General features: G+C 46.4%; 1 protein-coding gene across 1 annotated transcript in view; it reads left to right on the plus strand.

Annotated features, from left to right (window-relative positions):
* MICAL2 (microtubule associated monooxygenase, calponin and LIM domain containing 2) overlaps positions 1 to 15671 on the plus strand; it is a 129875-nt gene that overhangs the window by 91985 nt on the left and 22219 nt on the right. Inside the window, exons 27-29 of the mRNA XM_065755340.1 lie at positions 8003 to 8195; positions 10845 to 11017; positions 12636 to 12710. Of these exons, the coding sequence (XP_065611412.1) occupies positions 8003 to 8195; positions 10845 to 11017; positions 12636 to 12710 (441 nt within the window). The remainder of the gene's footprint in view (positions 1 to 8002; positions 8196 to 10844; positions 11018 to 12635; positions 12711 to 15671) is intronic.

Genomic DNA, 15671 nt, shown 5'->3' on the forward strand with positions numbered 1-15671 from the left:
TGCTCCTGCAGCTTTATTCAAGTCATGCTGTATTATAAGCAGGACGTGTAAATGATGTCTAGGGGGTCTACTAAGCAGTGAGAAGCAAGAGAGGCAATGAAGTGCTGGGTGTGCTACAGGTCAGTTTGTGGTCTGATGACTGAATTTCTTAATGTCCATTTCTGATGCCAACTGGTGTTTGCTTTCACCATCAGAGCTGCCCACTTTTATGAGTAACTCCACTTAGAAATTATTCATTCATGTCATTGCCTTAGTCAGCAGCTCTGTACAAGGCCAGGCAGAGATCTCTCATCCTGTGAATGAATTATAGGGTGACAGTTTAATGGCATGGTAAAAGCCTCAGGATTCTCAGCAAGCTGAGCTGGGGACTTCTTGGGGGGACACTAGGCAAGGGTTGGCTGCAGGAGGGGTGGGTGAGTATAGGTTACTTCTGTAGTGAAGGTTCGTAGCTGCGTTGTCCTGGTGCTACTCTGGCATCAGGAGGGCAGGGGGCCAGCTGGCAGCTTGACCCAAACCTTGTTGCTGTCACAGGAGCGCAGCCATAGTTGGTGGCGCTGGGTAGGAAAGTGAGCCGTGTGCCAGCCCTGAGTGCCCGTGCTCCTGCTGCCCACTAGCAGCAGCATCAGTACTTGGGATTTCAGTGCTTTTCATCTGACTGTTAATGAATTGCTATGACAGCTCTGGGTAAGTACTACTGTTCCACAGTCTTTGATGAGCTGCAAAAACATGATGTGTCAGAGATGCCAGTATATCATTCCAAATAGAGATTTTGACAGTTGTTTCCAGTAGGTTTCCTTCTTCGTCCCCCAGACAAGGCCCTTGTGCTCTCTGAATGCAAGGAGTCAGGGCACTCGCAGGGCGTTCTCTGGAGCGTTCTCCCTGCAAGAGCTTTCTTATCGACCTGCTGGGTTTCTTGTGGTCTCTAGGAATGGATACTACTTTAAAAAAAATAATAAAAATCTGACTCTGTTTCTGTACTTTTTTTCTTCTGTATTAAGGGGTGTTCTTCAAGTTTGTAATAGTGTGTTTATACTTTGGTTAGCTTGACAAGGCTAACTCCCCACTTCTGTTTGTGTAACATACCATTCACTCTGACTTGGCTGAGAAATAGCACCATATCTTGCTTAAAAATTAATTTCCCTCTCCCAGTTTAAAGCCAGCTGAAGTGGAAGAAGGTGAGTAAACATGAACTCTTGGTTGCTTATGGCATGGCAGTATTGCCTTGATTTTCTGGCTGCTGCAGCTGACTTGGTTCAGGATTTTTTCGGACACGTTCAGTGGGGCATTTTTGAATGTTTTTGTCCAAGGCAGGCAGGGGGAGGCACATGCAGAATGGCAAAGCTGATAAAAGGCAGGAGCCAGCTGGTGGCCGAGACAGCTGGCCCTCCAGGGAGGGGCTGTTATTTGGGCTTTGTGCTGTTGTGAGTGGCACTCACGAGAGCCATGTCCAGCCCAGCTGCCCTCAGCAGGCACTTGGCTCTGCCCAAATTTGGCTGATTCCTGAGCCCCTGTCATCTCCCTGTTGGTTTGCAGTTATGTGCTCTGCCTGCTGCTAATTTGGCAGGTGGCTTGGTAGCAGCAGCCCACGCAGAGAGCCAGGTTTCCCTGTCAGATGGGACACAACAACATGAGCAACGTCCCCTTTCTGCTGTCTGTCAGCCTTGGCTTTGCTGGTGAGTCACTCAGATGCTAGGGTGATCAATGCCTTAAAAAATGGTGGGCACTATGAATGATGGCCCCTCTGGAGGTGGCCTGTCCTCTACCCCAGGTGTGGTGTCTTCCAGCAGACTACTGCAGGACCTGCCACAGGACTTCTGTGTTTCTCTCAGCTAAGTAAAACCGACAGCAACTGTACTGTTAACGTGGCAATAAAATAGAAATAGTTGCCAGTGCCTCTGCAGTGCTGAGCTGGCAGAGCGTGGTGCAATGGGACACCAGCACATAATTCAGCGCCTTCACCTCATGGGAATGACTGCTTTCCGCGCAGCCTCTGTGGCTGGGAAGAGGAGCACAGCAACTTTTCTGGTCTGTTCTGCAGTGACAAAGGGAACTTACCTGAGGTTGAACTACTTGTATCAATTTGTTGGTCTAAGAAGAGTGTCAAACAGCTCTGAAATTTTAGTTTTCAAGAGCTTGAGGGTTTTGGCAGAGTGGCCTGGCCATGCTGAGCAGGGAGTTGGAGGTGATGCTGAGGCACCAGAGGCAGCGGCAACTCTGGGCTGGGGTCTGCAGGTCTCATTGCCCTCCCTGGGCCCCAGGGCTGGCAGTGACAGTGGGAGGGGTTTGCCCTCTCCTAGGTGAAGTTGATGCTGGTAGCTGGAGTGTGACCAGGAGTCTGGTACCTGCCCTGCACTTTCAGGGTGTGAACTATGGGAGAAAACAACTAAGAAAGCTAACTGCAAACTTCATTATTTATATTTATGTAGCTTGTGTCTGTAATAAAGTTAAGAATGACCTTGCAGTTTCCATGTGGCCTTGGTCCTTACTGCTAGACATGGAGCTCCTGAGGTGCAGAATGTGGCCAGCAGGTTGCTCTGGGACTATGGAGTGTGTCCAGGCTGCAGGGCCTGCTCTCACAGAAAGTGACTGAAAAAGGTCTTGGTGCTGGTATCGCTGCTGGATGTCATTCTGTAAGCACCTGAGTGTTTTAAGCTTGCTGTGGGTAGAATTGCAGTGATGTTGCAGTAATGCTGAGCTCGTGTGATTTCTGCTGGCCCAGGGCCACCTGTGGGGTATGGGCAGTGAGGCCTCTCCTGACACACAGTGGGATAGCTCTGCTTTGTACTGGTCAGCACGTGTGGGGACCTTGGAAAGCTTCCTTGTGTTCCTGATCAGAGGCTGCTGCTTCACTGACCAAAAGGCACACTGAGGTCTGTTTGTCAGAGCTGATAACCAGCTGGGGCAACCCCTGCTGAGGCCAGATGGGCTGTGACTGCTCAGCGAGGTCAGGCGGGAGCTCCTGCAAGTTCACCCCTGAGCCAGGAGCTGGCTGAACTGGCTCCGAGGGACAGTCACACCATCCAAATGCTATAGGAAACTTGCCCTTACTAAGTAAATAATTATGGTGTTTGGATTACTGTTGCAGTAAATAAGAATTTGTACCCCTTGATTGTAGCTGTGGAACTAAAATTAAGTTCCATATAAGTTTTGTGAGTAATGTCAGTGTTACAGAGGTGCTCTGATGTCTTTACCCCTTTCTGGCCACATCTCATCAGGCTCATTTAAAATGAATGGGGCTGTTTCAGATCAAGGGCAAACTGGCTGAGTGGAAGAATATGGAATTGAGAAAACTCAGCTTGAGACATAATGGGAAACAGAGTCAGTTTTGACTGGAAAGTGATCTGAATCTGTCCAGGCGGTCTGCGTGGGCTGTTCAGCCAAGCCTGTGTGCTGAAGACCCCTGACATTGGGATGAGCACTGGTCCCGCAGTGAGCCTCAGGCAAGCAGTGGGGATGCTACTCACGTACCAGGAGCTTTTAGCTAAATCCTTTCACTGTAAGGAAAACAGTTGTTCCCCTCCCAGTGAGGGGATGGTGAGATAGGTTTTGAAATGCAGACAAAGGAGAAATTGTTTATCCAAATTTTTCGTCCTGTTGGAGTGGGAGGGTCATGTGAATGCAGAATTGTTCTGTTGCAGTTGCTGACTGTGTTACTATTGTTTATATAACTGAAGCTAATCTCCACCATTTGTATTTAAAAAAAAAAAAAAAGCCCTTTAAAACCACAGTGTTTACTCTCAGTGCAAGTCAGTCAAGGACTCCAATCAGGAAGGCTTGGGCTGACGAGTGGCTCTTGCACTAGGAAGAGTGACAACAGAGGCTGTGTGTGGAGATGCTGTTGTCCCCAGAACACAAAGCCACTGAAATTACCTCCTCTGTGCACAAGTCCTATTACCTGCTGAAGTGAACATACCCATGTTTTGAGTTCTATTCTGCACTGTGAAATGCATTGCAAAATTTTTTCCACTTGAAAGAACTTTAGGTCAAAGCACAGTTTCTTGTAGCTGTAACTCAGTGTTAAGCACTATTTTCCAAAGCCTCCAGTTGTCCTTTGTGCTAGTGGCTATGGAAGAGCACAGAAAAGAGAATTGCTATTATGATCATGGGCAACAAAAAATAGAGAGGTTAAAATAGAAAGGAAGTGCAAGGAGGCTTGTTTCATGGTATCACAGAGCTGCTCTCAATACTGTGGCCAATAAAGCCCTTCCAAGTGTTTGCTTTGGGCCAGATCCCTGCTGTGCCACTGGCTGTCAAGCCACCAAGATGACCCTGGCCATTGGTATTCAGCAATACCAGAGCCCCTGTTAGTACCAAGGGCAATGATGTGATGAACACAGTGTAGGGACAGAGCAGAGCAACTGCTCAGGAGCATCTCCTGTGGCTCGTCTGAATGACACCACAGTAAGGAGATGAGCAGCAACTCAATGAATGAATGAAAAGCTTAAATTCTCTCAATCCTATCAGACCTTCAGGCGACAAGTTATCATTGCAAATTCTTCAAACAAGCCTGAGCACCCAGCCATGCTGGCTGCTGAGCATGCACCCTGGCCTACACTCCTTCACAGAATCATGATGAAGAGCATGGGAGGGTATGGAAATGAGCATGTTAGCTCCTTAGCTTGCTTGTACTGAATAGTTTAGAAAACTTGACCACCTTCAATTCTTTAACTTGTGCCAGTAGGACAGTTCCACTATTTAACTGCGCTGCGACACAGTGAGCACTATTTGTGGTGCATCTTGTCTGTCCCTGCAGTCTCAAGCATGTGACACGTTTGATTTGTTGTCTACTGCCACAAGATTAACACCTTCCACATGCATGGCTTGTCCATAATCTCCCCCCTCGGGTAAATTATTTAAACATTTTGGCAAAGGATTAGTAAGGGCTTCAGCCCGAAATGTGACTGTGGAGAACACGTGCTCACTGCTGGAAAGCTTTAGATGCTGAAACATAAGACAGCAGGAAGGATGGTAGGAAATCTGAAGCAAGTGTGATGAAAGTGAAGTAAGATCTGATGTGAATGCTATTTTGAGTCTATTTCCTGACATTTTGTCTCTTTTCTGATGATATGTGGAGTTGCCCATGGGGGATCAGTGGCACAGCACTGGTTTACATTGGCAGGAAAGCAGAGGCTGTGCCCTTTTCCATTGCAGAGACTGGATACCTGTTTAGCTTTTCATTGTGTGGGTTTATCTTGCAAAGTCCATTTCCTCTGACTGTCAGTCTTTTAGCTACCCTGTCAGTAGAAAATTGCTTGTCCTGGGGAGGAAACGTGACCCTAGTGGGAGCGCCTGCAGGCCTGGCTGCCCCTGATATGGAGCTTAGTGCACCCGTGTGCCACTTTGAGTTTGGGGACAGCATTAAGGCTGGTTTTCCTCTCTTCTAGTGAAGAACTGGGATAGTGTGGCACATACAGCCATGCACGGGACCTCTGAGAGGGCCTAAGCACTAGAAAATTTAGATACCTGTGGGAGCTGTCACCTTGAACTTAGAAGCTAAATGTCCACCTCAATTCTTCTGCAAAAGCTTGGGTTTTCCCAGGGCACAAGGGGTACCCAGAAGTGCCCAACAATTCAAGGCCCCCACGAGGGTCTTTCTGCACCTCCGTGAGGGCTGGTCTGTCAGCCTGTGGGGTACATGGCAGTGGTGACCAGAGGTGCTCTGACTCTCAGTGATGGCAGTCAGGGCACTGAGGCTCAGAGCCTGGTTGCCAGACCAGAGTCAGGCTTCCAAAAAGTGGTGTATTCCTGTTCGGTGTTGCTGTGGGCACCACTGTCACACGTGGTCCTGGGTGCAGTCAGTGTACAATGAGCTGCAAGGCACTTTAAGAAAAGCACTTTAATGAAAATTCAGCTTTATTTTTAAATGTCTCATTTGCCTCAGATCATTTTTTATCTTCCTTATGGCGCTCCTTTAAAACTAATGGCAACAAAGGCCAGTGGCAGTTTCCCAGCAGACAGCCTGTTTGATTTGTTTGCGTTGCTGTGGCAGGGCTTGTAATAATTAACAGGTGGGTTCAGGTCTGTGCAGTGTCCAGTGTTTGAGTTGGCCACTGCTCACCCTGAGTGTTGTTTACACAGACTCACCGGTGGCTTGTTGCTCTGCTCTGTCCCCCTTTGTTCTCCAGGACTGAAGCCTACCCTGTGTAAGAGCCCAAAGAGTTTCATTGGGCTGCATTTCATCACCGCAGGGCTCAGAGCCCACTGCCAGTGCTCTCTTTTAGGAGAGGCCAGTAGTACTGAGTAGCGTTGTCAAAGCCCACAAAACCTTTGGCTCTTGGGCACCTCTGTCTTTGGTACAAGCTGGTTACTTAGGAGGTGGTCCTGCTCTGCAGGACTGCAGCAGCAGCAGCTCCCATCTCTTCATATGTCCATGCCAGATGGTAACTCAGGGTTTGGGTTAACGCATGCAGATGTCCCACTGCAGAAACATGGAGCTTCTTTCCACTTTTGTGCGAGTGCAACTTAGTGTATTCAGCTTTATATGTCACAGTGCAAATGTTGACTAAGTAAATCAGTAAGGAATGGTTTTGCTCCTTACGACAGAATGCTAATCTTAGTTCAGCATTAGTTAGTTAGCTGTGGTTAGTTCAGCTATGAATGCTAGTTGTTCTCATTCAGAAAAGACTGCTGTCTAGCAGATTCCTGAGAAATCTGGCTTCTACTACACAATTCAAAAAGGAGAGCACCACAGTAATTGAAAGAGCAGCAGAGAAATGCAGCTTCTTTAGTGGATGTAGCTGCAGCTGAGACACAGTGTGACCTGGTTGACAGGATGAGGTCCTGCACCAGCTTTCTCTGTTGTCATTAATGACATAAAATCTGGGAGAGTTGTAGGCTATTGCAGAGGGACTGGTTAACCTGAAGTATTCACATTCAGGATCTGCACTAGGGGTGATGTGTAGGACATGTAGCTGCAACACAAGCTGGGGAGAGCCGTGTGGTGTCAGATGGGAAGTGCTGCTCCAAGCTGCTTGTGGGCAAGCAGTAGGGCTGCAGTGCAGGTTATCTCCCAGGGCACCTGTGGTGAAGACTTGCTCATAGCATGCTTTTCCTGGTTTGTTTGCTGTGTTTGAGTTGAAAACCCCTGCAAGGTGGAGAACCAGTCTGAGTGAGATCCTGTAATGCCTGAAAGAGCTGCAAGTTAAAGAGATTTATAGATGTTTACTGCACACTTTGCTTTCATAGTTGAGAAGGCAAACCACATCTCAAATCTTCTTATTTTGTTTGTTTGTTTTTGCTTCCACTTATGCAGATGTAAGTTAGAAATAAACGTTAAATTAACTGTGGCAAAAAATCATGCATGCTAAGTGAACTGAGCAGAGCCACCCTCCTCAAGAACATCATTTATGCCTCCTGGGCCCCAGAGAAATTTGCAGGGCTGATATATTTATATTTGCTTGTGCAGGAGCTTGTGGATGGGTGAGGTTGCTCAGAAATCAAGGATTTCACAGGGAGAGATCATCCTGAGGGAACTCATCTTTGTTCTTTGTTCCTCCTGCCTGAACACAAAGTTCAGGGGTCATGCTGCTTAACTGATGCCACATTTTGTGTTTTCCCAAATCAGTGCTTAATTTTTCTGCACGCACTCAAAAACAACCTTCTGAAAGAGCCTTGTTTATTTTGCCTCACTCCTGCTGTCCTAAGTTGACCTAAACTTGCATTAAAATGCTGAAGTTTTAGCCACCCAAACAAGGTTTGTCAATCTGGCAAGGGAGTGGGTTATCTGAGTTCCTTTCAATCCAACACAAACCTTTCTATGATGTTTCCTTTCTCTCTCTCTCACACACACAAACACACATTCAGTGGCCTCTGTAGATTCCACCTCTTTGTGTACCAACTGGAGAACCCTGTCAGGACTGTAGAGCAGAGCCTGGCGGACTGGTCTCAGTGTGCAGGGCTACCACTGCTCCCAGCAACCACTGCCAGTGGCCAAAGCAGCAGTTGTAGTTCCTTACTCCAGCTGACTCCTAACACCCTGCTGTTACCATTGTACCTTCCCTAGGCTTCTGCCAGCCCGTGGCTGATGAGCCTACCTCCCTGAAGAAGGCAAAGAGCATCTTGGAGCACCTCAACATGGAGAGCTGGTTCTCATCCCCTGACCCTGAGTGGGCCACCATAAGGGTCATCCCTGAAGAGGAAATGACGGAGCACAACCTCCTTGCTGTTCGGGTCATGGTCACCAGTGATGCAAGCAGGTACTTGAAAACATAAACAGACCTTAAAAAAAAAAAAAAAAAAAAGCCTGGTTTTCTCTGGAAAAATAAAGCAAAATATGGTACCAAATACATATACAACTGGGCATTAAAAAAAAAAGAGAGAAGAAAGAGAAAAAAGAAAATCGTCTCGGAAAAGCAATTGTTCTTTACCACAGCCATAAATCCCACCAGACATATGACTCACTTTGCAGGAAGTATTCAAACATTTGCATCCCACTTGAGGGCCTGAGTTAGAGAGAAAAACTTACCTCAGTCATCTTGGGTTCAGCTATTTTTTTTTCTAAAACTTCAGAAATCGGGCTATGCCACGGCAAGGGTGCATGCTGCAGCCACAGCCTCCTGCTATCTGGGCACCAGGCTGCTCTGCAGCCTCAGCACTGATTTGGGAATTTGATGGCCTGCCCACCCCTTAGTAATCAGAGATCCTAAGGTTTTTCAAGAGCTGTCAAAGGAAGTCTGATTTCTATGTAAGAACAATGACATACTGGCATTCAGGACAGGATTCTGTGGGAGTTCATTCTTGTAGTAAAGATTAGATCGGTATCTTCCAAGTAAAGTAGTTTTCCTTACTAACAATTAAAGAAAAAAACAATGAAGCAAACCCAAAGCTATTTGAGTTGCAGACAGAGCTATTACTCTAAGAGGAAGCTCACTCCAAATCTTCAAGTCCTTTAAACATTCACTCATGGCGGAGTGTATAGGTTGTTGAGGGAAGCTTCTTTAAAAATGAAACTTACCTCTGTTCCATGTCAGAGTTTGAAATGGTATTTGTACTCTGCCATGCATCAGGGTCCTCTTTATGGAAAGGATCAGTCTCTGCTGGGGTCTCCCCCCACATGGAAAGGATTGCTCAGGGTAGAGTTTTCTGCCTGTTGGACAGAGCTTGCTGCAGCTTGTCTGTTTGTGTCCATATTAATTCCCTGAGGCTGTTTGTGCCTCACACATGAGCAGCATGCAGAGAGGGGAGCCAGCTAATCTCCCTGATCTGAGGGATCAGCTCCTTTTCCTCCAGCTGTGACAGTCCTGTGTGTGCAGAGAGGCCCCTGGTTCCTGTCCAGGGTGACGCTGCTGCTGTCACCAGAACAATGTGTGCCAGTGCCCCTGAGCTCAGCCTCCTGTACTGCCTTCATGGACCACACACTCCTACTGCTCCAGCCAGAGAGCCATTGCCTAAAAAGGTCATGTCAGTGAAATAGCAAGTGACAAATGACATTGCAAAGTATGACAGAGTGTGTAGCCAGAAAATGACCGGCTTGGTCGAAGAGTTTTCAGTTCAAGCTTTAGTGCTTGTGGATAATGACTGCCTATTAAGCGAAGCTCAAAGGACAAGCCTCATCCTACAGTACTTATGTCCCTGCCAGCCAAGGGAAATAGATATTTTGCTATTTAAAACAGAAACTTACCTATCAGTATTCACAGCATGTCTTTGTGTGGAGCTCTGCCCAATCTCAGTGTAGCATCTTCCATTCTCGACTGTCAGGGACTTACATATATGAATAAGTGTGCATGTAAATGTATAAATATATGCATTAGTATGTACTTAAGTGTATGTAGTATAACTGTCATTAGGGAACTTGCTAACTGCGCGCTCTCCCAGTGCCAGTTGGATATGGGTGAAGCAGTGGTACAGGGCTTGCTGCTGCTACGTAAACTGCATATACGTGGGCTTTAGGCTGTCTGCAGCCAATATCTGATCTGGTCATGGGTGACACAGTTTCAAGCTATCAGAAATTGCTGCCAGGCCTGAGCCAACAAGAGAGGTTTTGTTCCAGTGTCTGCTGTGGTTCCTGGCCACAGCCCTTCCTTTAGTGCGTCTTCCTCAGTTTGTGTGGGCTCTGTCCTGGGGCTGTTGCAATTAATCTTTGCATTCTACAAGGCAGTGAATGCTACATAAATATGAACCAGCTTTCTCCTGTCATGCTAACAAAAGAGGGCATAAGCTCTTCTTTTTCAAGGGGAACTACTAATCATCACAATAAATCAAAGAATTAAGTTAGCAGCATTGTTTTCATTAAAAATAAGCCAAATTACATGGTGGCACGCTTATTTATGGTGATGGGAATGTGCTCACATCAGCAGGCCCGAAAGTGCACATTCCCTACAATTTGGCCTTTAGAGATTAAATAAATCCTCTTATATATTGGGAAAAAAAAAAAGACTAATAACTGGCTGCAAAGGTTGTTCTCCCACCCAGAGGTAAGGTCACAATGCATGTATCACACTGGGTGTTTGTGTGGCATACCTTTAATTACATTCACCTCGGCCACTCCTTGCACTTGTGCCATCCCAATTGCTCACTGATGCACAGAAGCCAAGGCTGTCTGCAGCAGGTGAATTCTTTGTTGAACATAGGAATCATGGGTATGAATTGGGATAGCAGAGATGTTATGGGAGCGTGTATGTGTCAGCTGTGTTACATCCACAGTAAACTACAGGGCTTCAATAGGAACAACAAAAATGCAAAATTAAGATACCAGCTCTGACTACAAAACCTCGATTTCCCTATAGACTGCACAGTTGTCAGTGCTGATGCTGGTGCGCGTTGCACAGAAGGGGGAATGAACACCTGCATTCCTTATGCCTTCTGAACAGTCCCACTCTCTTCATTTCTTGCCCTCTTTTCCCTAGCTCTGAGGGGGAATCTGATTTTAATGGCAACTCCTCCAGCTCTGAGGTGGGAGAAGGACAGACCTCGTTGCTGGAGCCCCCCACTTGCTCAAGTGCCCCGCGCCGCTGGACGTTGCTCAGCAGGAGCCCCGTGGTGTCAGAGGAAAGCCACAGAGCATCCAAAGTCATTGATGGTAAGCGACGTCTCCCACACCTGGAGAGGTGAAGTTGGGGTTGAGGGAGAGGTTGTGAAGGAGAATCTGCTGCCAATGATGTGTCCAGCTTGTACTCCTTGACAATGTCTTCATTTTGGAGGATTTATGTCTTTTGGATGCTCTAACTATTCTGCGCATTCCTTTCTTCTTTACTCATTAGTTGAATCCTAACATTTCTTTTGGTCGAGTTGAACCAAAACACATATAGTTTGCTGCAGGAAACTGCTGAACACAGTGCTTCTGGGACATCTGAGGCAGTAACACCTCACACCCAGCCTGTGGGGTGGTGGCACTCTCCTTCTGGTGAGAACTTAGTGTGTTTTTAGCAGCCTATGTCACATCTGTGGCATTGACAAAGCAAGGGCAATTTTTGGAAGCACTGGAGACCTCTGCTCTGCTTGGTTTTATATTTATATCAGTAGCTGCTTGAACTATTTCTGTCCACAGAAAGCACACTGAGAGAAGGATAGAACTGACAGGGAGGCAGTGAGTGGTTTATGGACAATCTGCTTCCAGAGGAAAACTCCTTTCTGGAGCTGGAGATTGTACTTAAAAATGGGCTAAAAACGGACAAAGAGAAGCACCTGCAGTGAGGACTGGCATGTTTTAGGGCCATGTGATGATGAATTGGATCTGTGGAGAACCTGGTGCTTCAGAATGTGCCTCTAGAGCTCTGCCAGGCTCACACACTGCTGTTCTGATACCTCAGGAGTGGCTGTGTGTTCTCCTGAGCTGGCAGCAGTGGTCCATAGGCAAGGGCCTGCCTCAGGGCAGCCCAGCTCTTGGGGAAAGAGCACCTGTGCAACGTGTGAGCCGATCAGGGGGAGCAGCTGTCTGGTCAGTGTGTGCAAGTGTACCCAGGGAAACTTGTTTTGAGGGGCCTCCCCCCGGTGCTCTCTGCCTGCAGCCTTATTTCTACATTCTCAGATCATCCCATACACTGATAGCTCATGGCTGAGATCCTGAGAAACTTGGCGGGGCTTGGAGTTTGTTAATTGCACTTGGTGTTACTGCTCTTCTCCATGTGGAAAAGGCTATTTTGAAACCAACTTTTGTGTCAGATTTCACATGTGCCTCAACAGTGGTGATTCTGACTGAACTGTGTGTTTAAAATGAAAGGGCTATGTTAAACACTAGTGTTCTCAGCATTCCTGGTGGGTTTTTATACCAGAGGTCCATGTGGTTCTCAAGCATCGAGGTCCTCCGATTTTCTGCCCGGGGTTCTGGGCAGCCCTCAAAGGGATGCTGCAATGAACCAGCTTGTTTCTCGTGTGAGGAGCCTTCTGCTGTGATGGAAGAGCTGGGAAACGATTTTTACTGCAGCAAAGGGCCATCAGCATTCATTCTTTCCCGCCTCCCACCACCCCCGTGTATGCATTTTTAACAGAACCAGAAAAGAGGGGATTTTGCACAGTAATTTAAATTGACTCCTGAATAAAGCGGCCTTGTTTCGAGGGCAGAGGTCCCCGTCGCTCCGCGCACCGAAGCGCACACTTTGCGGTCTCGCGCTGCCCCCTCCTGGCCGGTCCCGAGCGGTGAACGCGGACTGCCCGGCTGTCGCTACGGGAGCTGATGTCTCTTTTCTGCTTCTGTGTAGCGCTACAGAGAGCCAACAGCTTCCACTCCAGTGCATTAAATAAATATCAGAGTTGGAGGAGAAAAATCCAAACGAGTAAGTACATCCTAAGAAGCAATTGCATCTTACTTGCGCTGCATTCTGTATTCCTTTCTCATCCTTTCCTTTAAAAATTGTGTATTTGAGTTGCAAGCTGTGGAGACATGGAAGATCTAAAACTCAACTAGTATTTTCTTTCTGCTTTCTTGTCCTGAAAAGGTCAGTTTCCCCTTTTGTTGCGATTGTACCCATCTTTATGACTAGTAAGGAAATCCACGCATCATTTATCTGTCCATGTCTAATTCATATTTCATCTCCTATTCATTTATCACTGCAGCACCCAGAGAATTAAGTAACTGGCGTTACTGGTTCTCTTCTGACAGTTCCGTGTGACTTGGGCTGCACTTCTCTGCCCATGGGACTCAAACAGGGACATGCTGAGTTCAGTAGCAATCAGGTCCATCTGCAGTTCACCTCTGAATCTCAGGGCTATCACTCCTTGCATCCAGGGCTGTGTCTAAGCAATTTCCTTCTGTGCTGCCCAGCCCTCTCCAGTCAAACAACTGCTTCTTGGAGTAGGGCTGCCCAACTGCCTCAGAGCAGCTCAGACCTGCAGGATTGCTGATAATGAACTGCCTGTATTCACCAATATCTCAGGCTCTCCTCAAACAGTTGTATCTGTTAGGCAGATTATTTGCAGGTATCCACTTTTGGAAGAACTTTACATCTCAAAATAATTAAATAATAAAGAAAAAAATGCTTCCACCAAGCTCAGCATGAACAAACCATTGCTCCCAGCAGGCTATCCTCAGAGAGGCAGCTGTGACAAAGACAAGCAGAAAGACCAGGATGGGGCTGTGTTCCCTGGGACTAGCCGCACTTTTGAGGCCTGGAGAAGGACTTGCCACTCTCTGAGAGCAATTCATTCACTAATTCTGGTTCATTTCCAGCTTGTTCTCGAGAACTGTATTACTTTGGGGTTTTTTGGCCGATTTGTTGTTTTAAGACACCTTTATGCCTCCGAAGGGCACTAGAGGGAGCCAGAAGGCTTTGAGAGGAAAGCCACAAGCTGTGTGAATTTGAACCTCCAGTATGCTTTTGAAATGAGGTGTAAAGTACATTCAGCATTCACTGGAAACAGAATAAAGGTAATTTTTACTCTCTGGAGGAACATCGTAAGTCATGGTTTCTATGTTTAATCCACTTAATATTTAGTTACAACAATTCATGTGATCATCAGTCACATTAAAGAAAAATCTGAGTCTCTTTCAGGCTTATTTCCCAAAGCACGTATGTTTCATAAACAGCATGAGGTACGCTGCCAAGGAAAGGAAATTGGTGTCATTTCGATATTGGCCAAAAGATTCAGGACAGGATATTACCTTTCAAAATCTGTAATCCCCATCTTGCATCCATAGACAGTGCTGCACTCTCATTTGTTATCTTGGTCACAGTAAGGAGCCTTTGTGCCAAGCAGGTTTTTGTAATGCCCTAGGGACTGATTTATTTTTTTAAATCATGTTTTGAATGTTAAGCTGCAAATGTATGTTCAGCATGTCACTGGGAATAAGTCAATTATCTCTGCACAACAACAAGCTAGGACGCTGTGTGAAGTGAAGCTCTCTCATGTCCAGGCCATGTCATTGTGTTCTAAAGCACCTCTGCAGGAGCTGCTATGGGAGGTGCTGCTGTCCCACAGAGCCCTGAGGCTGCAAAAAGGAGAAAAGCTATTTCCTCGGTTATATGCGGTAATGGAAAGGCCGTGCTGGGATGCAGCTTCTTTTTCCAGTCTCACAACCAAGTGCCTTGGGGAGGACAGCTCCTGGCTAGGGCAAACCTAGGAAGTGCAGGAAGGTTTCCATCAGCCTGCAGAGCTGAATGGAGCAGGAAGGTCACAGCTCTGCAGATGGCCTGGGACATGAGGTGAAGGGAAAGGAAATCGTCTTGGTAGTGGAGAGTGAGAACTGGGGTGAGGTAGTCTGTGAAAGTGAAGATGGAGGAGCCCAAGTTTTGATGGTGTTTTTTTAGAACACCACTACTGGACTCTGAATGTCTGAAATTATTTGAAAGCTCTGTTTCCCCCTTTTCTTTCCCCTTCTCCCCTTATCCAGAAAACTCATTGCAAAAAGATATACCAAGACTGGTATATCAGAGCTGTGGTATCCTTTTTAATGGTTTACCTTAAGCTGGATTTGTCTCAGATCAACCCCTTGTTGCTGGCCCCTATGGGAGTTTTTTAATGAACTCCGGCTCATCATCTCTCTCACTTCTTCACTGAGTGTTAACAACTTGCATCAAGACTGGGAACACACAGGTGAAACACTAAGAGGAAAGGAAATCTGGGGGGCCTCCCTTTTCTGAAGTCGGTATGCAGGAACAGTATTCTATGTGTTGTTTTTGCCCTGTTGTAGCTTTTAATTTCTGTATAGAAGAACTAGTGTTTGCACTGGGAGCCTTTGTGGGTTTCAGAACTAATAGCTGGGTTTTTTAGTTAATAAATCAACTATAAATATATTTGTCACCTCAAAGCTTTACATGGTATAACCTTGGCTCAGGGGTACCTTTCTATCATCCAAAGAGTATTTATTATGTCAATTTCTCACACACACAAGTATTAGATTTGCCGACTCCATTCAGGTGCAAGTTACCTTCCTGCTGCTTCTTCAAGTGACAAAGTTTTTGTTCCAGACCTTTGGCAGTTAATTATTCTGCCTCATCCTAGACAAGCCAATGGCATGCTGTCTTTTGGCCTGATTTAGGAGACTGTAGGATTATTTTTGTCCTTACTGCTTGTAGGTGATTGCATTTCTTGTGTATTTTACATTCAGATGGCCATGCCTCTCAGAACTTACCTACTTCTTTTCATTTCTCAGAAAGCCAAGGCTTCAGAAGTAGCTGGTTGTTTTGATCATCTCAGTTTTGAATGTCTGACAGCTCTTTAAAGAGGGCTGATTTCTATAAGAAGATTTCCCATAACTCAAAAGCTGTTTCACTTAATTCAGACAAACGTAGAAAAAA

This window comes from Cyrtonyx montezumae, unplaced genomic scaffold (assembly GCF_038088225.1).
Source record: "Cyrtonyx montezumae isolate F1298 unplaced genomic scaffold, pur_monq_1.0 scaffold_10, whole genome shotgun sequence".
Lineage (NCBI taxonomy): Eukaryota > Metazoa > Chordata > Aves > Galliformes > Odontophoridae > Cyrtonyx > Cyrtonyx montezumae.